This window comes from Myotis nattereri (assembly GCF_964212035.1).
Source record: "Myotis nattereri genome assembly, chromosome: X".
Taxonomy (NCBI): Eukaryota; Metazoa; Chordata; class Mammalia; order Chiroptera; family Vespertilionidae; genus Myotis; species Myotis nattereri.
The window spans coordinates 52,947,131-52,972,796 of NC_138078.1; the positions used below are offsets into that span (position 1 = coordinate 52,947,131).

At 46.7% G+C, this 25,666-nt stretch overlaps 1 protein-coding gene across 1 annotated transcript in view; it reads right to left on the bottom strand.

The window, feature by feature from the left end:
• Positions 1-19,274: 19,274 nt before the first annotated feature.
• Positions 19,275-25,666, bottom strand: part of LOC308511703 (uncharacterized protein CXorf49 homolog) — a gene marked incomplete at both ends in the record, with an annotated part of 43,491 nt that continues 37,099 nt past the window's right edge. Inside the window, one exon of the mRNA XM_081081645.1 lies at positions 19,275-19,419. Within this exon, the coding sequence (XP_080937771.1) occupies positions 19,275-19,419 (145 nt within the window). The remainder of the gene's footprint in view (positions 19,420-25,666) is intronic.

A 25,666-nucleotide genomic window follows, 5' to 3' on the forward strand; every position in this document is an offset into this window, starting at 1 on the left:
ACTCTGGACTACCTTGCCGAGGAGGCCTCCATGGCCACCCTGCCGCGGCTGACCGACCGGGATCACCTGGCTGTCCGCAGGAACCCCTCCCCAGAGAGCTGCTGCGACTCTGAGGCGTCCGCCCTTTGGGTGGACGTGCGGGCAGGTCCCGAGGGTAGAAGCTCGCAGGCCTATGGTCTGGTGGGATCTCGGCGGCCTTCCACAGCCCGGCTGCCCGTCATGGGGCCTGGGGGAGGCCCGGCCTGGGGAAACTGCAAAAGAGGAGCTAAGAATAGGTCAAGGGTCACCGTGGGTCCCCAGTGGTCCTCCGAAGAAGGCCTGGTGGGCTGGCCTTCCCACTCCGAGTCATCAGATGACTTCAGCGAGCTGTACCTGCTGGGTTTGAGCCTCTGTGGCAAAGGAGGGGCCCAGGCCAAACCCAGGAGCCTGCAAGACGCACCCAGACACTCGGGTGCCCATGCCAGGGACGAGTTCCTTTGCGTGCCAGGCTCTTTCCTGCCCTCCGCTCCCCCACGACTGGCTTCAGTTGGGGCGAGGCGGGCTGTTGGAGAGCTGGACGCGTCCCGTAGGAGACCCCAAAGTGTGGTCTGCGGGAAGGTGGGGAGCAGGCCCAGCTACCTGCCGGGAGCCGCTGCTCCAGGCAGCCCGCCCAAGGCCGCTCCTGGAAGGAAAGTGGCCCAGGAGAAGAAGTTCCTAGGAGGGGCCTCCAAAGTTGACCCCCAGGGTACCTTCCCTTCCTGGGGGCAGGGAGTCTCAGCAGCTGCCCTGGAGCCAGCCACCTTCCCCCCAGTCGCTGGTGGTCCGGTGCTTGGGAGGGGCAAGGGGTATTCCTTGGACCCCTTGGGACCCACACAGCCCAAGCACACCGGCGCTGGGCAGAAGTCTGGGGCCAGGAGGAAGAAGGGGTCCCTGCCGGTGGTGGTAGAAGAAAAGGAACCGGAGAGCGACCCAGGCCCAAAAGTCCAAGTGAGTATGAGGCCATGGTCCTTCCCGCTCCCCAACCTGCCCTGCACTTCTCTAGGCACGTTCCCTCTGTCCCTCCTCAGGGCTTGTCATTGGGCACCCTGGGTCATTAGGATGCCAGATCTGGGTGGTTTTAGCCAGGGCAAACCCTAAGCTAGCCCTCCATGTGTGCCAGGCACCATTCTCCACACCTGGCAAGTTTCCCCGCTAGGGTGGTAGGGAGGGCTGGGGCAGCTGGTTTGGATCAGGGGACCCCTTAAGACTTTGGGCCCCAAAGCTTCAATGTTAAGAACCATCGGCTCCCTGCCTCCTACTTGCTAGCTGCTCCCCGAGCCGTCCTTGCAGGGGGCCGTGGGCTGTCTCAGCACCCCACTGTTGTGTCTAGCTCAGCCTGGCCTCCTGACCGGGGCTGACTGAGGGCGAAAGTGCTGATGGGGTCCGCCTCAGAACTGCCTTCCCTATTCCCTGCCTCACCCCAGCCCCTACACACACACACACACACACACACACACACACACACACACACACACCACACATCCCGAGTCCAAATAAGTGAGAAATTTTTATTTCGTCCTCAGACACACAGTCCAGGGCCATCCTGCCGAGAAGGCAACAGCGGTGACGGCTACAGCAGAGCCACCGGGGTTCCAGGACAAGCACAGCCCTGGGCCCTGAGCCAGGGAGAAGTCCTGCCCAGAGGGCCCAGAGCCTCCAGTGAGTCCCATGGGTCTGCTGGGAGCAGTGGGGAGAGAGGCTGAGGAGGGGAGCCCTCCTGCTCTGGCTCCACCAGGGGCTCAGCCCTGCTCCCTGCCTCCCTGCCTCCCTGCCTCCCTGCCTGCCCAGACAGCTTCTCCCACAGGAAATAGGGTGTCTGGACAGGGCAGGGCGCAAGGCACTTCATCCTCTGCATGGGGTTTGTGCACAGGGGTGATTCTCAAGGCTGTGCCCCAAACTGCCACTCCAGACACAGAGTTTCAGCAGAACAGGGCCTTTTCCGATAGGTCGGGTTGGGCCACTGGGCTTGTCCCAGGGGCTGGTTTTGCCTGCAGCTCTGCAAGCATCTAACCCAGGGCCACACACAGTGTTGGGGACCACAGCCCTGGGTGGGCTGCCCCTGGGGAACAGGCGAGGCAGGCCCAGAGAGAAGGGTGGAGCTGCTGGGCAGAGCAGGGGCAACTTGCTGCCAGCAGAGGGGGGTGCTGCCTCACGTGAGACCCTGCTAAGCCCTTTCCACCTCCCTGGGAGCTTTGGGGGCTGGATTTTGTGTCCTTTCCCTCTCAGGTGACCAGGCACCACTTGGACATCCCCCAGCACCGGAAAGGCAGCAGCAACCACCTGGAGCAGAGGGTTGTCCTCGGGTAATGCTCCCTCTGGCTCCTAGAAGTGCATTTCTGAGCTAGACTGTGGGATGTGTGTCCAGATTAAACCGACCCGTGTCTGTCCCCTCTCCCCACACCCCGCCGCCGCTGCCGCCATCCCACACCTCAAGGAGGGCATGCACCTCCTTTTCCCACTGAGGAGGGGCGGGGCTAGCCCAGGTGGTGGGGGCGGGGGTGTCGTCGAGGGGAGAGGAGGCCTGAGTACACTAATCATTTCTCTTTCTCTGGTGTCTGCTGGCCTAGTGCCCGGAGCTGCAGAGACAAATATTCCACCTTAGACAGCAACTAGGTAGGAGGAACCTCTGGCTGGGGCAGGGGCAGGGGCAGGGCCAGGGGCAGGGCCAGGGCCAGGGCCAGACTTCAGTGCCTTAGCATGGGGCTGGGGCAGGCTGCAGGTACAGGTGGCCTCACAGGGCCCAACATTCCTGTGGGGAGGAGAACTCAGCACGCCTGGCCCTGGAGCCTACTGTGCATGTACAGCTAGGTGTGTGGACAGAGAGGAAAGAAAGTGTGGTCGGAGCTACAAGCGCACTTTGCCAAGGAGAACCAGTCCTAGAGATCTTCTCTCAGGACGGACGTCTAGCGATGCCTCGTTGATTCTCCCTTCAACTGCTCCTTGCTATGGCTTCTGTGGGTCTTGTTTGTTTGACAAATTCTGAATGGTTCTGATATGCCCCAAAGCTTGCGTGCTGGCACACTTTGTCCTGTTTGGAAAACATTTCCACGCTTAATTCAAGTGGTGAGTGACTGAGTCAGGCCCAGGGCTCCTTGGGTAGGGACTGGAGGGGGTTTCAGGTTGCAGGGCTAGGAGGTTCCCCACAGGGACAGGGGGTCGGGCTTCTCTATCCCTCCATCTGGAGTGCCTGCTTATGCCTCTCTCTGTTGCAGCGGCCATGCAGTCCCTGGCTGACAAGTTCCGGGACCTTTGATGTGAGTGTTACGCACACCATACCCCTTCCCACAGCCGTGGCTGTTGAGGAGGGCTGTGGGCTGGCCCTGGCTTGAGGCTCCTCCCCGACTCTGCTCTGTTGGACAGGTGGAGCCCAGCATCTTGGTGCAAGAGGAGCAGCCCGGGAGCTGCGGCCAAGCTGGTTCCCTCCTGTTCCACATCAGCCAAGGCTTCCTCTCCCCCTCCTTATGCCTCCTCCCCACCCCATTTCTCAGCAGTTTCAAATTAAGGTCCCTCTCAAATTCTGTGCTCTCACCCTGGCCGATCTGGCTCAGTTGGCTGGTTGGGCATTGTCCCGTGCACCAACAGGTCACAGGTTCGATTCCGGGTCAGGGCCCGTGTCCAGGTTGTGGGCTCGCAGCCGATTGATGTATCTCTCTCATGTCCATGTTTCTCTCTCTCTCTCTCTCTCTCTCTCTCTCTCTCTCTCTCTCTCTCTCTCTCCCCCCTCAATAAAAGCCTGTTTGTTTAAATAAACAAACCTCTGTGGTCTCTCTTGGGGGCGGGGGGCGGGGGGACAGGTGGAAGAGGGGATCAGGGCAGGGAGGGATTGGAGCTGCTCCATCTCAGCGCTTTTTCCAGAACAATACCTCCGGCATTCTGTGGTGGGCCTTCTGCCTGCGGGGAGTCTGAGCCAGCCTCTGATAGGAGCCTTGCAGCCAGAAGACCAGGTCGCCCCCGGGTCTGGGCTCTGCCTGGATCTGCCTGGCCACATTAGCTTCTCTCCCCTTTCCCTTGCAGGCCCTCTTGGTGTTCGAAACTCCTCTGCGTTTGGGGTCTCATGCCATTCATTGCCCATTTCCCCTCCCCTTCAGCAGGAACTCAGGACCCCCCTCCAGAGCTCAGTCCCTCTTTCCCACAGTCAGTGGGCCTCCTCCCATCTCCCGTGCTTTGCTGTCCGAACACGCTTGGTCTCCCCATGGCTTTCCTTCGGTGGCCTTCCCTGCACCTCTACTCCAGCGGGTGTAAAGAGCACACTCGAGCTCATCTTCCCCCTTCCCAGGACCAGTCCTCCCTGTGGAGTCCTTCCCTCCCGCTGGCGCCACCTCACGCACATGGACAACTCAGCCAGCCACCCGGGGGTCGGCCTCCTCCCCTCTTTAGCTCTCACCTTTGACGCTCCGCTCAGTTCTCCCTCCTGGGTTTCAGTAGAGAGGTGGAGGCAGAAGCCACAGCCCAGGGAGTTGCGGATCACAGGGGAAGGTACGGGAATACAGAGGAAGAGCAAGGGTTAGACTCCAGCCTGAAGGACAGGGAATGAGTCTGTTGTGGGGGCTGCGGGCCAACCTGAGGAAACTGCCTAGCAGAGGGTTCACACCCTGCCTGCCCTAGCCCACTAATGCCCCTCCTCCCGCCGGTTTCTATGGCGAGGGTGGTTGATAAGTCTCCGTGTGGTACGTGGTCCCCTTCAAATACTATATTTAACCAGCCCGAGACACAGGTCCTCCTGGAAGTGGCAGTTCTGCGCCCCCGCGCAGTCTCCCCCACTGCCTCGGCAGGTCACACAAGGTTGAGTCTCACTCTGTGCCCCCTTTCCCCTTCACTGAGGGCTGGGGTCCGGTTGCTTCCCTGAGCCAGGACCTGGCAGGGCTGTGCGGGCCTGGGACTCAGAGGGACACAGACTTGTGTGTGTTTGAGTGAGTTGAGGGTTGGTTCTGCCAGACTCCATTCCCCCAGAGACCGGTGTTAATACACACCACACACCACACACACACACACACACACACACACACACACACACACACACACGGCGGGGCAATGGTGGATAGAACATTCGAGGTTGGAGAAGGGGATCTGGTTCGGAATAAAATTAACCGGGGATAATGTCCCTTGATGTGGTTCAGGCAGTAAAGGTAGTAGTAGAGACTGTGGGACTGAGTGAGCCAAAGCAAGGGTGGGATCTACTTTTCTCAAGGGGCATTGTTAAATTCCTGACACATTGGGTGGGGGGTGAGGGGAGGGGGTTTGCGGGGCTGGGAATGATGCGGAAGTCACCAACCCCAAGGCAGGGCGTCCAGACACCCAAACTGTGGGAGTTGCTGGAGGTGGCTCTGGATCTTACTCTGCGATCCTATGGCATCTGACAAAGGTGCGTGGATGGAGTGAGAATGCAGAGGTCAGGCCCGGACAGGGTGCATCCTAGGGTCAGGGAGCTCACGTAGAGACTGCCCCTACAGTAGCCAACCGGGGCATGGGCAGGATGGGCGCAGTGAAGATGGGCAGTAAAGTGTGATGGCGCCTGGGAAATAGGGCAGACTCGGTTCCACCCTCCTTCCTCCATATTCTCACCCTGTCTACGTTCCGGGCCCTGTGGCATGAGCTCAGGTGGACAGACCATCACACATGGGATGGGACACCCACAGCCTGCAGAGCCAGAAAAGAACGTTCGTGGGACTTCATCCTTCCACTTCAAACCCCTCTCTGGAGAAGGTGGGCTTGGTTGCTTAGGCTATGGCTGTGATCCTGACCCAGTGGTTATTTCTCGGCGGGGTGACATGCTGTCTGAGTGACAAAGTTTGGAAGAGATTTTCCAGCTGGGCTTTCTGCCCACATAGACATACATGGGGGCGGGTTGTGATGGCGGCTAGTCCAGCACCAGCACCACCCGGGAGCCCTGGGGCCCTCGTCGCCAGGGAGAGGAAGGGGAGAAGTGCACTACGGGGTCGTGGGAGGCAGGAACACGACCCGCGGTGGCTAGCTTTGCCAGCTTCCCTTCCCTCCTCTGAGCACACAACCTCCCTCTTTCATTTTCAGACCAACCGCAGCACAATAATGCTGCTGTAAACTTGCACATCGCAGGCCCCTTCCAGTTCTGGAGGGGGTGGGGTTGGGGGAGCGGGGGGAAGCGGCAGATACTGGGGCATAGATTATGGAAACACATCGGGGCCCCAAGAAAACCGACCTGCTCTCCAGGCTGGGAGGCAGTGGTAGCTGGCCTGGAGAGCCCTAGTTCCCAGCCTGCCTCCTTCTGCTACTGGCCTAGTTCCTGGGCAGACCCCCGCTTCCCCACCCTCACCCCTCACCACCATCAGCAGCTGCACCACCAGAACCAGCCAACTGCTCTTTCCGGACTCTCTGGGAGGATTGGCACACACAGGGGATGTAGTGGGAGGTGAGCGCTGGATAGGGAGCTGAGAGTGGTGGGCAGAGCAGTGGTGCCCAAAGATGTCCACGTCCTAATTCCTGGAACTGGCTGATATGCCACCTTGCCTGGTAATGCGGAGGGGTGGTTAAGGTTACAGGTGGTTAAGGTTACAGGTGGTTAAGGTTACAGGCTGCTATTCATCCGACTGAGGTGCACAGACTCTCCCCGTGCGTTTGCCGGGTCCGGCCGACCCGCCTGTGCTGCCAGGGTGGCCATGTTGACTGTACCTGCCTGATTCCAGGGGGCACCATTAGCGCGACTGCAGGGTGCTGCATGCCCCTGTGCTTGTGCAATGTTGACATCCTGCTAACAACCACTCAGATGAAGATGGAGAACATGCCAACAGGCTTGGACCCTCCTTTTGCTCCAGGACAATCATGTCCCCATCCCTGGTCCTCCTGAGGTAACTGATGTCCTCGTAATGGTTCCGGATAGCCGTTCACTTCCTTTCAAAAGATAACATTCGCTATTTAATAAATAACCCTTCCAAAGTTATAAAAGATAAATGGCATGAAATCAAATACTATGTATTTTTGTAAAACAAACTCTTAATATAAACACAATTGTACAAAGCATAAGCCTCCAATTTGATAAGTAATTATTAAGTGGTCAAGTCATGTAACACTACCCAGGGGAAGGAAGGGTACATTCACCTCCAGAAGTCCCATGCATGTCCCTTCCCGTGAAGGAAGCCAATGCAAAACTGTATTCTGCATGACTCCACTATATGACATTCTTGAGATAGCCCTCCTATAGGGACAGAAAGCAGACCAGTGGTTGTCAGGGCCTGGGGGTTGAGAGACGTGAGGAATTTGGGGGTGATGAAAACGTCCTATGTTTTGGTTTTGGTGGTGGCTCTGTAAGGACTCATGAGACCCTGTGTGTAAATTATATCTCAACGATCCCAACTTTTTAAAGACATTGTGAAAAAGTACATTGCAAAAGGACTCTTATACCTAGTAATTTGATTCTGAATATGCTATCACAATTCTCTCCTATAATCTGTTAATGTGGAGCATTATATTACTTTACTTTCTGAAGTTAGATCAAGTTTGTATTCCTGGGATGAATCCAGTTTAGTCATTGTATATTATGTACTTTCCTTCTTATACCCTGTAGGGTCCATTTGCTAATATTCTGTTTCTGATTCTTGCTTCTATGTCAGCAGTGTGTGGTTGACCTTTGATTTTTGTTTCTCAAACTGTCCTTGACAGGATTTAGCATGAAGGTTATCTTACAAAATGAATTATAGAGTGTCCCTCCTTTTCTACTTTTCCCAAGATCTGTGTCAAATTGAAAATATTTATGCCTGCCATTTGTCAGAATTCAGTGGAAATGCCTGGAGTTTCTTGTGAAAAGCGTTTTTTGTTTTTTTTCCTGTTGCTGTATTTGTTGATGGTTGTGGAGTGATGTAGGCTGGCTATTCCTTTCTGAGTCAATTTGGGCAACTTATGTTTTTCTAGACATTGGCCACCTTTTTCTAAGTTTCAAATTGGAATAAAATGGTCCATAATATCCTCTTCCTCCCCAAATTTTTCCTTTGTCTTACAGATATGTGCAAGAAAATTGCAAAGAACACCCATATATACTTCACCCGGATCTTTCTTTTCTACTCTTTCTCTCTCTCTCTCTCTCTCTCTCTCTCTCTCTCTCTCTCTCCCTCCATCCCTCCCCCTCTCTCTCCCTCTTTCTCATATTTTTAGTTGTTTCATTAAATCATTTCAGTTACTTGTCCCTAAATACTTCTGCTTGTATGTTTTAAGAAAAATAATTGTTTGCTCTAAAATATTTTTTTTAAAGTAAATATTGTTCAGATTATTACAGTTGTTCCTCTTCTCCCCCCATAGCTCTCCTCCACTCAGTTCCCATCCCACCCTCTGCCCTTACCCCTCCCACTGTCCTCATCCATAGGTGTACGATTTTTGTCCAGTATCTTCCTGCTCCCCACACCCTTTTCCCCCCAAGAATTGACAGTCCACTCCCTTTCTATGCCCCTGGTTCTATTATATTCACCAGTTTACTCTGTTCATCAGATTTTTTATTCACTTGGTTTTTAGATTCACTTGTTGATAGATATGTATTTGTTGTTCATAATTTGTATCTTTACCTTTTTCTTCTTCCTCTTCTTAAAGAATACCTTTCAGCATTTCATATAATGCTGGTTTGGTGGTGATGAACTCCTTTAGCTTTTTCTTATCTGTGAAGCTCTTTATCTGACCTTCAATTCTGAATGATAGCTTTGCTGGATAAAGTAATCTTGGTTGTAGGTTCTTGCTATTCATCACTTTGAATATTTCTTGCCACTCCTTTCTGGCCTGCATAATTTCTGTTGAGAAATCAGCTGACAGTCATATGGGTACTCCCTTATAGATAACTGACTGTTTTTCTCTTGCTGCTTTTAAGCTTCTCTCTTTGTCTTTTGTTCTTGGCATTTTAATTATGATGTGTCTTGGTGTGGTCCTCTTTGGATTCCTTTTGTTTGGGGTTCTCTGTGCTTCCTGGACTTGTAAGTCTATTTCTTTCACCAGGTAGGGGAAGTTTTCTGTCATTATTTCTTCAAATAGGTTTTCAACATCTTGCTCTCTCTCTTCTTCTGGCACCCCTATAATTCGGATGTTGGTGCACTTGAAGTTGTCTCAGAGGCTCCTTACACTATCTTCATATTTTTGGATTCTTTTTTCTTTTTGCTTTTCTGGTTGAGTATTTTTTGCTTCTTCGTATTTCAAATCTTTGACTTGATTCTTGTGATCCTCTTGTCTGCTGTTGGATCTCTGTATACTATTCTTTACAGTCAGTGTATGCTTAATTTCTAGTTGGCCTTTTTTCATATCCTCCAGGGTCTCACTATATTTGTCGGTGGTTTCTAGAAAATTCTTGAAAAACCTTATAACCGTGGTTTTGAACTCTACATCCAGTAGTTTGCTTTCCTCCATTTCTGTCAGTTGTGACCTCTTTCTTGGTCTCTGCATTTTTTATGCTTCCCTGCGTTGGTAGAGTGGCTTTGTGTGCTAAGTGTCCTATAAGGCCCAGTGGCTCAGCCTCCCCAATTACCTGAGGTGGACACTCTTGTCACACCCCTTTGTGGGTTGTGTGCACTGTCTTGTTGTAGTTAAGCCTTGATTGTTGTAGGTATCACTGGGAGGAATTGGACCTCCAGGCCAGTTGGCTGTGAGAATCAGCTGTGTTTACGGTGGCAGAACTTCTGTGCTGAAGACACCCTTCTTGGGCAAGACTTGCTTCAGTGGGGCTTTGGTGCTCACTGAGTCTGCCCCCTGAGTGTGTCCCTTATGGATCTGTGGAGTTGTAATCTGGATGGTCCCACTCTGACCACTGGGTACACTGGCTCTTGGATCACTAAGGAGGTGCTAATTTAGCCTCTGCCTGAGGCTACCCAGCAGGAGCTACGAAGAGATATGCAGATTCCCCTTCCTGGTTTGGGGTTTGGAAGTGCCCAAATGAGGCCCAGTTGTGAAGCAATGCAAGCTGCTGTGGGGCTTTGGGCCTTCTCTTGGAAGTTCTGGGTCTGTCTGGCCCAGCTGCAGTTTGTTAGGTAATTTTCAGATTGCAAAGGGCCAGGGCATTCATATTCAAAAGCCTCTACCGCAGCTTGGGTGTGGCTGGGTCTCAGGGAATAAACAGGGTGGAGCAAGCAGCTGTGGCTTATCCTCAGCCCTGCCCTAAGGGGCCCCGCATCTCAGTGTTCTGGTAATCGCTGCAAGCACCTCTGAGAGAAAGCCGCCCTCAAGTTCCAAGTTCTGCCCGCTGCCAGACAGTCCAGTTTCTCCCTGTATGAGTCTGGGTCCCCAGAGACTTCCCGGAACTGGAGTTCAGAGCAGTCGGGGGCTTGTGACTCCCTCCCAATTCAAAAAGACAACCGCGTCCTCCTCCGTACCTCTGCACTTCCACAGCTCCTCTGAGTCTCAGTGTGCTTTTCTCTTTTCTTCTAGTTGTAGATTTTCCACTCAGCCAGCCTTCCTGTAGTTCTGGATGATGTCCGTTTTGTCTTTTAGTTGTGTTTTTGAATTTGTTGTGGGAGGCAGCAATTTCTGGTGTTTACCTATGCTGCCATCTTGGTTTCCAATCTCTGATCTGCTCTAAAATCTTAATGCAATTTTCACACTCAGAAAATTTGACATTGAGATGATACAATTATTATCCTCACTCAAATTTTCAGATTATCCTAATATCATTTTTATCTATTTATTTAAAAAACTTCTTTCCCCTCAAAGACCATGCATTGTATTCAGTTGTTGTGTCTCTTTAGTGTCCTTGATACTCGAACAATTTCCCAGATTTCTCTTATTCTTGCATGACATTGACATTTTTGAAGGTCCAGGTCTGTTGTTGCTCAGAAAGCTTTGGTTGGAGTTACAGTTTCTGATTCCTTCCTCCTGTTTTTCCCTTTTTTTCTTCTAAGAGTTTTACATTTTCAGTTTTTACATTTAAATCTTTAATCCATTTCATGTTAATTTTTGTGAGTGGTGTAATTTCATTCTCTGCATGTATTTATTAAGTTTTCCAACAACATTAATTGAAGAGACTATCTTTTCTGCATTGATGGTTCTCAGTTCCCTCATCAGATATATTTTGACTGTATGTTCAAGGGTTTATTCCTGAGTTCTCTATTTTGTTCCATTGGCCTATGTGTCTATTTTTATTTTTGTTAATCCTCACCTGAGGATATTTTTCCATTGATTTGAGGAAAGAGTAGAGGGGAGGGAGGGAGAGAGAAAGAGAGAGAGAGATTGAGAGAGAGAGGTGAGAAAGACACAGTGATTGGTTTCCTCCCACCCATGCCCCAACCAGGGCCAGGGATTGAAACTGAAACTCAGGTGCCTGTCCTTGACCAGAAATCGAACTTGAGACTCTTTGGTGCATGGGCCACCACTCTAACCACTGAACAATACAAGCCAACTCTATGTGTCTATTTTTATGGCAGTACCATACTTTTGATTAGTATAGCTTTATAGTAAAGTTTGGTCATTAACTATGAGGCCTCCAGTTTGCTAGAATATTCAGTATTGCTTTGGGCATTTGGGGTCTTTTGTGGCTCCATACAAATTTTAGGGTTGCTTTTTTTCTTTCTGTAAAAAAAATACCATTTGAGGGTTTTTTTTTAACCTTTATTGTTTAAAGTATTATAGATGTACACCTTTTTCTCCCATTGGCACCCCTCCCACTTCCCACTCTCAACCCCTCTCCAGGCCTTCACCCCACCACTATTATCTGTGTCCAGAGTTATGCCTATCCTATATAATAAAAGGCTAATATGCAAATTGTCCCCTTGATCAGAGTTCAACCTGGAGTTCTCCCAGGGAGTGGGGCCAGCTGGCCAACTACCTGCAGCCCCTCCCCCAGGCTGGCCTGGCCTGATCGGCCCAATTGGGGTGGGCCAGCCGGACCCCACCCATGCACAAATTCATGCACTGGGCCTCTAGTAGCATATAAGCTCTTTGGTTTTTCTCTTTCCTCCCTCCACTTCCCTCTGAGGATCCTCAGTCTGTTCAATGTTTCCATGTCTATTTTGTTTGTCAGTTTATTTTGTTTGTCAGTTTATTTTGTTCATTAAATTCCACATATAAATGAGATCATGTGATACTTGTCTTTCTCTGACTGAATTCTTTCACTTAATATAATACTCTCTAGGTCCCTCCACGCTGTCTCAAAGGGTAAAAGACTCCCCCACCTTTTTTTTTGTTTTTTTACAGCTGTATACAGTATTCCATTGTGTAAATGTACCACAGGTTTTTTATTCACTCATCTCCTGATGGGCACTTGGAGTTTGGGAGTATTCCTTCTTTAATATTTTGGAAGAGTTTAAGAGGAATTGGTGTTAACTGTTTTTTAAATGTTTGGTAAAATTCACCAGTGAAATTGTTTTGGGGATTTTCTTTTTTGGGAGTTTTTTTTTTATTATTACTATTCAATCTCCTTACTCATTATTGGTCATTTGTTCATATTTTCCATTTATTCATGATTCAGTCTTGGTAAGTTGTATGTTTCTAGGTATTTCTCTATTTCTAGGTTATCCAGTTTAATGGTGCATAATTGTTCATAGTAATCTCTCACAATCCTGTTTTTCTGTGGTGTCAGTTGTAATATCCCCTCTTGTGTTTCTGATTTTACTAATTTGCATCCTTTTTTTTTCTGAGTTAGTCTAGCTAGGTTTGTCAATTTTGTTTAGCATTTCAAAAAAAAATCCAGATCTTAGGTTTGTTGATCTTTTCTCTTACTTTTCTGTTCTTCATTTTATTTTTTCCTGCTCTAATCTTTGCTATTCCCTTCCATTGCTATCTTTGGACTTAGTTGGTTCTTCTTTTATTTGTTCCTTGAGGTGTAAAGTTAGGTTATGTTTTTAGAGATCCTCCTTGTTTCTTTTTTAAAAATATATATATTTTTTTTATTTCAGAGAGGAAAAGGGAAGGAGAGAGAGATAAAAACATCAATGATGAGACAGAATCATGAATCAGCTGCCTCCTGCACAACCACCACTGGGGATCAAGCCTGCAAACTGAGCATGTGTCCTGACTGGGAATTGAACCATGACCTCCTGGCTCATAGGTAGATGCTTGACTACCAAGTCATGGCTGGGATCCTTGTTTGTAATGTAGCATTTATTGCTATGAGCTTCCCTCTCAGGACTGCTTTTGCAGTATCCCATACTCTTTGGCATGTTGTGCTTCCATTTTCATTTGTTTCAAGATATTTTTCAATAGGCATTTTAACTTCTTTTTGACCCTTTGGTTGCTCGTGAATGTGTTGTTTAGTATCCACATATTTGAATTTTCTAGCTTTGCTCCTGTTATTGATTTCTAGTTTCATATTATTGTGGTCAGAAAAGGTAATTGGTATGATCCCAGTCTTATTAAATTTGCTTAGACTTTGGCTAGGAGGAAGAAGTGGCATCTGACTGTCAGCAGCTGCAGTAGTCTTGAGGGGCAGTGGCTGTGCTGCTCACTGAGAGCCAGTCCCTTGGCCAGGTCAGTACTGGGGCATGGCATCATGAAGCTACAACCTGAGCATCCTCTACAAAGGTCAAGCACAAGGTGGTGCTACTCAAAGCTACCTATGAGGCGCTGTCCTTCAGCTTCTTCCAGTGGTCTAGTGTTCAGAAATTAATGACCTTCACAAGTCAGCTGATTGGGGAATGTTTAACAAAAGGCAGCAGAGCCTCTGTGAAAAAACAAGAATATCTGTGCCAAGTCTCATGGGAAGCAACAGTCTTGCAGGAGTGGTCACACTGGCAGTGCCCATCCTGGGTGGTTTTCACCTTGTTGGAGAAGGTGCTGGATGAGTTCTCCAAGCAGATTGACAGGATGGAGTTGGATCCCCTGCTACCATCCAGGATGCAGCCCTGGATGGCTACCTTAGTACATACCAGAATCCCTGAGAAGCTGACCTCATGAGTAAAGTGCAGGCTGAACTAGATGAGACCAAAATAATTCTGCACAATACCATGGAGTCTTTGTTAGAATGAGGCAAGAAGATAGATGACCTGGTGTTCAGATCCGAAGTTCTGGGAATACACTCTAAAACCTTCTACAAAATGCCTGGAAACAAAACTGCAGTCATGTGACTGAAGCCAACAGAGGCCCCGGTGCTGCAAAGTCGCCTTCATTCAGATTAGAACTGCAGCTCCAGGAGAAGCAGAGCTGCCATGTAAAGGCCCGGAGTGGGGACAAACTGTCATCTTTTACTTTGGAGCCACTGGAAAGGGACCTGGGGTGGGGAATGTTTAAACTCATATGTCTAGTAATTTTTGAAAAGATAATTTGAAAAACATAAACTGTTAGTGACTCTTGCAGACGCCAAAGGGCGTATTTCTAACCATGGGACAGTCCTGGGCCCTTGACTGTGTGGCACCCTGACTGTGTGGAGCCCCTGACCATGGTGCCTCTAGAGGTCAGAGTCACACTCTATTGATCATCAGACGCTTTTGGGTTTTACTTGTACATTAACTCTCTTAACACTCCAGTAAGTGGTGTGGTCCTGATCCACAGGGCTGGGATAGCGGTGGCAGAACACACACTTGGTTCTCTTGTGAAAGGCATGTAGGGCCACTGGGGGTGGGGATAAGCAGGGCATGGGCCAGCACTTCAGGGCCAAGGCCATGATGATAAAGTCACTGGGATTCACAAATTTGAGACATGGTTTGTATTCCTGCTGAGATTGACATCCACCAAATTCCACAGGATACCTAAGAGGTATTTGCGGGTAGGAGGGCTGGGGGTAGGAAGGCACTTTGGCCTTGAATGTATGGCAACAAGATTGTCTTGGCAACCACCTGGGGCCTGTGTGTCTTAGCTAGTACTTTTCCTGTAGCCACCATTACTGGGCACCAAGAGTAGGTACCAGCTGACCTAAGGACTCCTAACATACCACTGTCCACCTGTGGTCTGAGCCAGTGCCCCACCCCCCAATGCCTGACCCCCTGCAGGAGCACTGCTTCCCCTACCCCCAATAGCAGAAGGCCCAACACTGGAAACAGGCCAGCAGAGCAGCCCAGGTGATGACTCAGGAGTTCCCAGGCCCCTTTTGGCCTTCCTGGTCCCTCAGGTCCTACTGCCATGTTCCAATTGCCTCCTCATACCCTGCTGTGCTGCCTGAGAGCACAAGCTCAAGATGCACCCTTGAGACTGGTCCCCATTAAAGCTTCTGCAGGGGTGTGGTCAACCAGTGTGGTCTCATTCTCTAGAATCCTTTCCCAAGCATGCTGGTTCTTGCCCTACCCCACTACCCCAACAGGAAGTGAAAGCAGCCATGATTTCTCTTGCTTAGGCAAGAAGGGGGAATCTGCATAGTTTCTGAGTACCCCACCCATAGCAGGTTTACCTGGGGGCTGCACTTTTTCTCTGGGCACTGTGCTGGCCACAGGACTTTGGTACCCCTAAAGTAGCCTGCAGGTGTGGTTTTCCTACTACCATACACACCACAGGAAGGTGTAGACCAGCCTTTTCACTAGTGCCCAAGATGGCTGTGACCCAATTTAAGAAGATTGGGTCCTGTCTGATTGTTCTGCTTTGAAGGAGGATGGGGAGGAACTGGAGGGTGTGGATTAGAGAGAGGAGAAAGTGAGGGTGGGGAGGCAGGCTCAGGGCCTGTGCCATCATTTCCCCTGCTCCTGTTGTTCTAATATTAACTCATTTGGCAAACATTATATTTTAATAATTGCTGCCTAACTTTTCTCTGTGTTTTTATCTGGATAAAGTTGTCTTTTGAAATTCAAAGGAAAGTTTTGGTTGTACTTGTTTTCTTACCCTTCAGGTGATCTATCTTGGAGGATATTCTGTATGCACTAGAGAAGAATGTGTATTCTTCTGCTATTAGATAAAATAGTGTGTATATTTCTGTTAGGACCATTTGATTTGAAGTATGGTTAAAGTCCATTTCCTTGTTGATTTTCTGTCCGGATTATCTATCCATTGTGGAAAGTTGAATATTGAAGTCTGCTACCTACTATTATTTATTATTGTCTATTTTTTACTTTAAAATTGTTAGTACTTGCCTATATGTTTATACAGTGCTTGCTGATATTGTGTGCATATGTATTTTCTATCGTTATGTCATTAACTGACCACTCCTTATCATTATATAATTATCATCTTTGTCTCACTTTGTCTTGAAGTCCATTTTATCTGATACAAGTATGATCATCCTTGCTTTCCTTTGTTTCCCACTCACATGGAAGACCTTTGCCACCCTTTCACTTTAAGACCATGTGTGTCCTTAAAGCTGAAGTGATTCTCTTGTAGGCAGCATAGAGTTGGTTGTTTTTCTTTAAATTCATTCATCCACTCTATGCCTTTTGATTATGGAAGTAAATCCATTTACATTTAAAGTAATTATTAATAGGTAAGGACTTACTAATGCTATTTTATTATTTATTTTCTGCCTGTTTTGTAGTACTGTAGTTCCTTTCTTACTTTCTTGTTGCTTTTCCTTGTGAGTTGATGATGTTCCATAGTAGTATGATTTGATTCTCTTCATCTTCTGTGAATGTGACACATCCAGCATCTAGGGTTCAGGATCTGAAGGGGCCATGCACAGATGAAAACACTAGACAATAAATATGAATTTAGAAGGCATGGGAGCTAGGCAGAAACTTCCCTCTAGACAAGAAGCTCCCTGAAGCCCTGGACCTGTCAGCTTTTATTCAATTTTAGATACACATCTTGCCCTCAGTTAGGCATGGCAATCTGGTAGCAGACAGACTATTTCAAAGGTCAGTAAATATAAGATTTACTTTGAGAGTATTGGGTCAGGAAATTGTTTCGAGCCACCACTATCTCGACAGAACAATCAGTGCACAGCCCTTGCTAAAACTCAAGGTTCATCAGTCATCTGAGTTCCCTGTTGCACTTTCAGGATAGTGTTTGCCAATGGATGGCTGCCTGCATCTCCCCCTTTTTGTTTTCTTAATAAATCTTGAAAACTATATGCCATCTGTAGGGCTTGAGTCCTTTTAAGACTCTTCATTCCACATCTGCAGACTAGAAATAAACATATAAGAACAAGAATGAGACAGACCATAGTGGTTATGCTAAGAGGCAAATGTAAGGAGATCCAGTGAAAGGGGTTAAATTCTTTCATATCCTTTTTAAATTGCTGCCAGGCATCTAAGGAATTAGTTTGCAAGTTTGCCTGGGATAATTGTACAATATGCTGCTGTAATTCTAAAATATCAAGGGTTGTGTTACCTTTACCCCAAGCACCAAGAAGGTGATTTTTATTGATTCCCAAGGGTGTAAGGTACTATTGTAGGGAACAGGGGTAACACAAATCTGGGAAAAATTATAATGACACTGTAAGGATATTCTTTGCTCCAATCTGTGGATTTTATCACCCATTCAGAAGACTGTAGACTTTAGTGCCGATAATTCTATCTCAAAGTGGCTGTCAATTCTTTTTTGTATAGACAAGGTCTTAGTTACATTTTCCTTAACTTGTTGTACAAACTGAGAAGTTTGAACAGTTTGTACTATGGATGAAGCAGCAATTCCCACAGAAGTAAGTAACATTATGAGAGCAAAGAGTCCTGCAATTAACATTCTAAGAAATCTTTTTTGTCATTTTAATATTTTTACCAGGTCATGTAACAGTTGGTAGGTTTGATGAGATTCCCAAGGCTCGGTTAGGTTAGTAGGAACCCAAGCTAAAGCAGGTTGTTTTAAAATCATGAGGGAATCTTTTTGGAATGTAGAATCAATACAATGGGATAGTGTGCAGCCTGTGCATGACATCTCATACAGATGGCTTGTTGCATTAAGACACGTCTGGATGGGGACTGAGAGGAGTAGAAAAGGATTAAATACACAAACAGTGGCAAATACTGTCTTATTGGGAGTTCCCCATTTAGTACAAATGGAATTATTTCAGCTATAGTTAAAACCATTCCATTTTATAGGTGCAAGTGCAGCAGCTAATTTCCATTGAGTATTTTGTAGGGGCCAATTATCATTGTAATTGAGATCCAACAAATCCTCCTCCATACCATGAGATGGAGTGATTAGCTTCAACATATAGATAGGATGCAGTCCCCTTCCATTTTAGGGCGCGACTGTTACTATATGCAAACCCATAGGGGCTGCAATCCACAAAGGAAAAACTGTTATTAAGTTTGCTGCTGGTGGGGTGTGCTGGAGTCCAACCCCAGCAGGTCCAGGGGTCCCCAATAGGTATGGACGGAGTCGGTGAAGAAGGAATGACATGGAGGCAGCGTTCAGGTGATCATCATAGCCAGGTTCTGTAGCTCGGTTCTCCAGACTCGTTCTGTCCAGGTTCTCCAGCCATGTTCGGTCGCCAGGTTCTGTAGCCAGGTTCTATCCAGGTTCTCCTGCCATGTTCTCTAGCCAAGTTTTGTAACCAGGTTCTGTCCAGGCTCTTTTGCCATGTTCTGTCTCTAGGTTCTGAGTCCTGTTGTCTTGTTACATCTGTATTTATACCAGTTGATTCCAATCCTATCAATCTGTATTCCAAAGGTTAGGGCGTTTCTTATCTCCATTCCAGGGAGTAAAGATTATGTAGCTTAAGCGTGATTGTTCCTAGTTAAAGTGATTAACTACCCGCCTGGCACTTAGTTAAGGGGTTTTATTCCCCTCCTAACTTCAGGGGGAAATCCCTACCTGGGGAAACAACCTTTCTCGGAGAGGTGACCTTGGTTAAAACACATAGCGCCAAGAAGGTGAGCAAACATATTAAGAACAGTATGCCATATACGCCAGGTCCCTTGAAACATATGCTGTGCAGATGTTTCTTCCCTGCAGCGACTGTGTCAAGCAGCAAGGATGGACCGGCTCCCAGCAGGGGTGGTCACTATAACGGTCTTGCCAATTAATTTCTTCCTAGGTGGGGTGCCATTCATAAAACTTTTTACATAATGGCTTAGTGGGGGGATGTCTTAGTAATGTTACATTTTCTGTACCTCCCCCAGGAGCAAGCAGTGATAGTAGATGTATTTAGGCTTTTGCTTCCCCCTCCTTTGGTGTCCATGCTAGCCAGAAACCTCTTTTTTAATTCTACACACAGGAACAGTAGTTGGATTCTGTGACATACAAAAGGGAAGCTGGTGGCAACACCCGTGTAATTATACTTTGCTCATATACTTCCTTGTTCCACCTGTGGTCCTCCTGGATGACCAAGGTGCTTGGTATTATTGGTGACTACACTAGGCAGGGGATCAGCCCAAGTAAGGCATCTTACCCATGGAGGGTCAGGAACATAAGTCCAATATACTTCCCCATTTGCCTCTGGTAGTATCACCGCACAACTGATGATTGCTAGCATGGCAAGAAAAACGTTCTCAGGCATTCTTGGGGTTTTGGTCTCCTCACAAATTCGCTCAGCTTTCTGGACCGTCTTCTTCATCATCCTCCAGGTCATCTCCGGACTGTTTGTCATCTGTCTCATTCTCCTCCCGTTCCTTATCTTCAGCGTGTTGCTTGGAGCTACTGCTATCTGTGGCTGGAGTAGTCGATTGTCTGCAGCTGTAGGAACAGGGTGCAACTCCAGGTGCAGGGTCTTCATTTATCTGGTCAGTTCCTTCCTCGGTTCCATGTTGAAATTTAATATTTCTTGCAGGAATCCACATGGGCTTGGAGGAATTTTCTGGAAATACACAAGCATATCCTAGACCAAATGTTAACAAGGGGTCAGGGCCTTTCCATAAACCAGACTCAGGATCTTTCCATTTATCCAGACCATTTTCCTTTGGCTTATTCTGACACCAGTGTAATTACATGGGTGTCTTGCCATCAGCATTACAAGTGAAAAAATTTAAAGTAATTAGGGCTTGATGTAGTTTACTTACAGGACATTTCTCCACTATTCCCCCTTTTTGTTTTTCAAGTTGGGATTTTAGCCGCTGATGTTGGATTTCTATAATTGCCTGTCCCATAATTTGTTGAATTTTCTACTTTTTATAAAATTGCTAGAAATGACAGCTTGTGTCATGAGTCATTTTAATTTATTTATTTATTTATTTATTTAAGGTATTACATATGTGTCCTTATCCCACCATAACACCCCCAACCTCCCCAACTCATGCCCTCAACCCCCTGTTGTCTATGTCCATTAGTTAGGCTTATGTGCATGCATACAAGTCCTTTGGTTGATCTTTCTCTATTACCCCCACCCTCCCCTATCTTCCCGCTGGGGTTTGACAGTCTGATCGATGCTTCTCTGTCTCTGGATCTGTTTTTTCTAATTAGGTTATGATGCTCATTATATTCCATAAATGAGTGAGATCATGTGATATTTGTCTCTCTCTAACTGGCTTATTTCACTTAGCATAATGTTTTCCAGATCCATCCATGCTGCTGAAAATGGTAAGAATTCTTTCTGTTTTACTGCAGCATAGTATTCCATTGTGTAGATGTACCATTGATTTTTAATACACTCATCTGCTGATGGGCACGTAGACTGTTTCCAAATCTTAGCTATGGTAAATTGTGCTGCTATGAACATAGGGGTACATATATCCTTTCTGATTGGTGTTTCTAGTTTCTTGGGATAAATTCCTAGAAGTGGGATCACTGGGTCAAATGGGAGTTCCATTTTTAGTTTTTTGAGGAAACTCCATACTGTTCTCTACAGTGGCTGCACCAGTCTGCATTCCCACCAGCAGTGCACGAGGGTTCCCCGTTCTACACATCCTCACCAGTACTGTCATTTGTTGATTTGTTGATAATAGCCATTTTGACAGGAGAGAGATAGTACTGCATTGTTTTGATTTGCATCTTTCAGATGAGTAGTGACTTTGAGCATGTTTTCATATGTCTCTTGGCCTTTCTTCTGTCTTTTTGTGAAAAGTTTCCATTTTGGTCCCTTGCACATTTTTTTTGATTAGGTTGTTTATCTTCCTTTCGTTGAATTGTATGCGTTCCCTGTAAATGTTGGAGATTAAACCCTTATCGGTGATAACATTGGCAAATATGTTCTCCCATGCAGTGGGTGTTCTTGTTGTTTTGTTGATGGTTTCTTTTGCTGTGCAGAAGCTTTTTATTTTGATGTAGTCCCATTTGTTTATTTTCTCTTCAGTTTCCATTGCCCTAGGAGCAGTATCAGTGACGAAATTGCTTCGGCATATGTCTGCTATTTTGCTGCCTGTGGATTCCTCTAGTATTTTTATGGTTTCTCATCTTACGTTTAAGTCCTTAATCCATTTTGAGTTTATTTTTGTGAATGGTGTAAGTTGGCGGTCTAGTTGCATTTTTTTGCATGTATCTGTCCAATTTTCTCAACACCATTTATTAAAGAGACTAAGGGCCCGGTGCATGAAATTCGTGCACTGGGTGTGTGTGTGTGTGTGTGTGGGGAGTGTCCCTCAGCCCAGCCTGCCCCCTCTCACATACTGGGAGCCCTCAGGCGTTGACCCCCATCACCCTCCAATCGCAGGATCGGCCCCTTGCCCAGGCCTGACACCTCCGCCAGAGGTGTCAGGCTTGGACAGGGGACCCCCATCTCCCCCCAATCGCTGGCTCTGACCCCCGCCCAGGCCCGAGGCCTCTGGCCCAGGAATCATGCCTGGGCAGGGGACCCCCATCTCCCCCTGATCGCTTGCTCCACCCCCCGCCCAAGCCTGACACCTCTGACCCAGGCTTCAGGCCTGGGCAAGGGGACCATCAAATCCCTCCAATCCCCGGCTCCGCCCCCCACCCAGGCCTGATGCCTCTGGCCCAGGGATCAGGCCTTGGCAGGGAACCCCCAGCCCCCCGCCCAGGCCTGATGCCTCGGCCAGAGGAGTTGACCCTCATCACCCTCCAATCACCAATCACCGGATCGGCCCCTTGACCAGGCCTGAGGCCTCCGGCAGAGGTGTCAGGCCTGGGCAGGGGACCCCCAGCTCCCCGCGGTTGCAGGCTCTGCCCCTGCCCAGGCCTAATGCCTCTGGCCAAGGCGTCCGGCCCGGGCAGCGGGGACCTGCAGCTGCAGCGGCCCACAACCGCGAGCTCCGCTTTAGGCCCAGGCAAGGGACCCCTAGCTCCCGGGACTGCCAGCTTCGATCGTGCACAGCTCCCATCACTGGCTCCACCCGTAATTCCTGCTATCACTGGCCAGGGCGGCAAAGGCTCCTGATTCTCCGATCTTGGCTGGGAGGCAGGGCAAAGGGAGCCCCAGGGCCGCCTTTGCCCTGCCCCCCACCTGTTAGCTCCCCCCTGGGTTTCCGATCACTGTCAGTGGCAGGGGGCTTCTTCCTGCTTTCCCTTTCGCCTCCCTGCATTGTGCCTACATATGCAAATTAGCCACCATCTTTGTTGGCAGTTAACTGCCTTCTTAGTTGGCAGTTAATTTGCATATAGCCCTGATTAGCCAATGAAAAGGGTAGCGCCGTATGCCAATTACCATTTTTCTCTTTATTAGTGTAAATTGTCTTGACACCGTTGTATGTTCATGCCTCCTTTGTTGAATATTAATTGAGCATAGATGTTTGGGTCGATTTCTGGGTTCTCTATTCTATTCCATTTATCTACATTTCTATTCTTATGCCAGTACCAGGTAGTTTTGAGAACAGTGGCTTTGTAATACAGCTTGATATCTGGTATTGAGATCTCACCAACTTTGTTCTTCTTTCTTAGGATTGCTGCAGCTATTCAGGGTCGTTTTTTTTCCCAGGTGAATTTTTGGACAGTTCATTCTAGATCTGTGAAATATGCCAATGGTATTTTAACAGGAAGTGCATTGAATTTATAGATTGCTTTGGGTAGTATGGACATTTGAATGATGATGATTCTACCCATCCATGAACACAGTATGTTCTTCCATCTGTTTATGTCTTCCTCTATCTCTTTTTTCAAAGTCCTGTAGTTTTCTGAGTAGAGGTCTTTTACATCTTTAGTTAAGTTTATTCCTAGGGATCTTAATTTTTTTGGTGTGAAAATAAATGTGATTGCTTTTTTTAGTTTCTCTTTCTGTAAGTTCACAATTGGTGTATAGAAATGCCATACATTTCTTGGCATTAATTTTGTATCCTGCTACATTGCCGTATTCATTTATCAAGTCTAATAGTTTTTTGACTGAGTCTTTAGGGTTTTTACGTACAATATCATGTCATCTGCGAGTAAGGACAGTTTTACTTCTTTTCCAATTTGGATGCCTTTTACTTCTTCTTCTTGTCTAATTGCAATGGCTAATACTTCCAGTACTATGTCGAAAAGGAGTGGTGAGAGTGGGCATTCCTGTCTTGTGCCTGCTCTTAAGGGAAATGGTTTTAGTTTTTGACCATTGAGTATGATGTTGCCTGTGGGTTTGTCATGTATGGCTTTTATTATGTTGAGGTATGATCCTTGTATTCCCCCCTTGCTGAGAGTTTTTATCAATAATGGATGTTGGATTTTGTCAAATGCTTTTTCTGCATCAATTGATATGGCTATGTGGTTTTTTTCTCTCAATTTGTTTATGTGATGTATCACATTTATTGATTTGAGGATACTGTACCATACTTGCATCCCTGGGATAAATCCTACTTGGTCGCTGTGTATGATCTTTCTGATGTACTGCTGGATCCGATTTGCTAAGATTTTGTTGAGTATTTGGCATCTATGTTCATGAGAAATATTGGCCTGTAATTCTCTTTCATTGTGTTGTCTCTATCTGGTTTTGTTATTACAGTGATGCTGGCTTCATAGAATGAGCTTGGAAGTGTTCCTTCCTCTTGAATTTTTTGGAATAATCTGAGGAGGATAGGTTTTAGTTCTTCCTTGAGTGTTTGGAAAAACTCCCCTGAGAAGCCGTTGGGCCCTGGACTTTTGTTTGCTGGGAGCTTTTTGATGACTGCTTCAATTTCTTCCATAGTTATTGCCCTATTGAGATTATTAGATTCTTCCTGATTGAGTTTTGGAAGGTTGTATTTTTCTAGGACTATGTCCATTTCCTCCAGGCTGTCTAGTGTGTTGGAGTAGAGTTGTTCATAGTATTTTTTAACAGTCATTTGTATTTCTGTGGGGTCTGTTGTTATTTCACTTCTATCATTTCTGATTTTGTTTATTTGGGTCCTCTCTCTTTGATTCTTGGTGAGTCTGGCTAGAGGTTCATCCATCTTGTTTATCCTTTCAAAGAACCAGCTCTTCGTTTCATTTATCTTTTATATTGTTTTTTTGTTCTCTATGTCATTTATTTCTCCTCTGATCTTTTTTATCTCCTTCCTTCTGCTCACTCTTGCCTTTTCTTGTTGCTCTCTTTCTAATTCTTTGAGTTGTAGAATTAGATGATTTACTACCATTTTTTCTTGTTTTTTGACGTAGGCCTGTAGAGCTATAAACTTCCCTCTCAGGACTGCTTTCATTGTGTCCCATAGGTTTTGTGTTGTTGTGTTTTCATTGTCATTAGTTTCCAGGATGTTTTTAATTTCTTCTTTGATCTCATTGGTAACCCAATCTATATTTAATAACATGCTATTATGCTTCCAAGTGTTTGAGTGTTTCGGATTGTTTTTATTTTGTTTATTTCTAATATTATGCCATTGTGGTCTGAGAAGATGCTTGGCATGATTTCAATCTTCATAAATTTGTGGAGACTCTGCTTGTGACTGAATATGTGGTCTATTTTTGAAAATGTCCTACAGGCACTTGAGAAGAATGTATATTCTGTGGCTTTGGGGTGAAATGTTCAGAAGATGTCTATTAAGTCCCTCTGATCTAGTGAGTCATTTAGGATTGCTGTTTCTTATCTAATTTTTTGTCTAGAGGATTTATCCAGCGATGTCAGTGGTATATTAAAGTCCCCTACTATGATTGTATTTTTGTCAATCTCTCCCTTGATATCTTCCAGGAGTTTTGTTTATGTATTTGGGTGCTCCTCCATTGGTTGCAGATATGTTTATCAGGGTTTTATCCTCTTGTTGTATCGATCCCTTTTGTATTATGAAGTGGCCTTCCTTATCTCTTGTTATGGCCTTCACTTTGAGGTCTATTTTGTCCAATATAAGTATTGCTACCCCAGCTTTTTTTTCATTTCCATTTGCCTGAAAGATATTTTTCTATACCTTTACTTTCAGTCTCTGTGAGTCCTTTATTCTGAGTTGGGTCTCTTGTAGACAGCAAATGTATGGGTCATGTTTTTTTTATCCATTCCGCCACTCTATGTCTTTTGATTGGAGCATTTAGTTCATTTATGTTCAAAGTTATTACTGAAAGGTACTGGCTTGTAGTCATTTCTATTTTTGTGCCTATGTTCTTTCTTACCTTTTTATTTCTTCTTTTTACAGCATTCCCTTTAGCATTTCTTGCATTGCTGGCTTGGTGGTGATAAACTCCCTTAGCCCCTTTTTTGTCTGTGAAGCTTCTTATTTCCCCTTCAATTTTGAATGATAGCCTTGCTGGATAGAGTATTCTTGGATTTAATCCCTTGTTTTGCATCACTTTCTAAATTTCCGCCCATTCTTTTCTGGCATGATGTGTTTCTGTTGAGAAATCATTTTATAATCTAATGGGAAATCCCTTGTATGTAAGTTTCCGTCTCTCTCTTGCAGCCATTAATATTCTTTGTCCTGAACATTTGCCATAGTAATTATGATGTGTCTTGGTGTGGTTCTTTTTGTGTTCATCTTGCTTGGGACTCTCTGTGCTTGTGTGACTTTTTTCTTCTTCCCCACCTCAGGGAAGTTTTCTGACATTATTTCTTCAAATAGGTTTTCTAATATTTGTTCCTCTTCCTGTGGTTCTGGCACCCCTATTATTCGTAGATTGCTTCGTTTCACGTTGTCCCATAGCTCCCTTAGGCTCTCCTCCTGTCTTT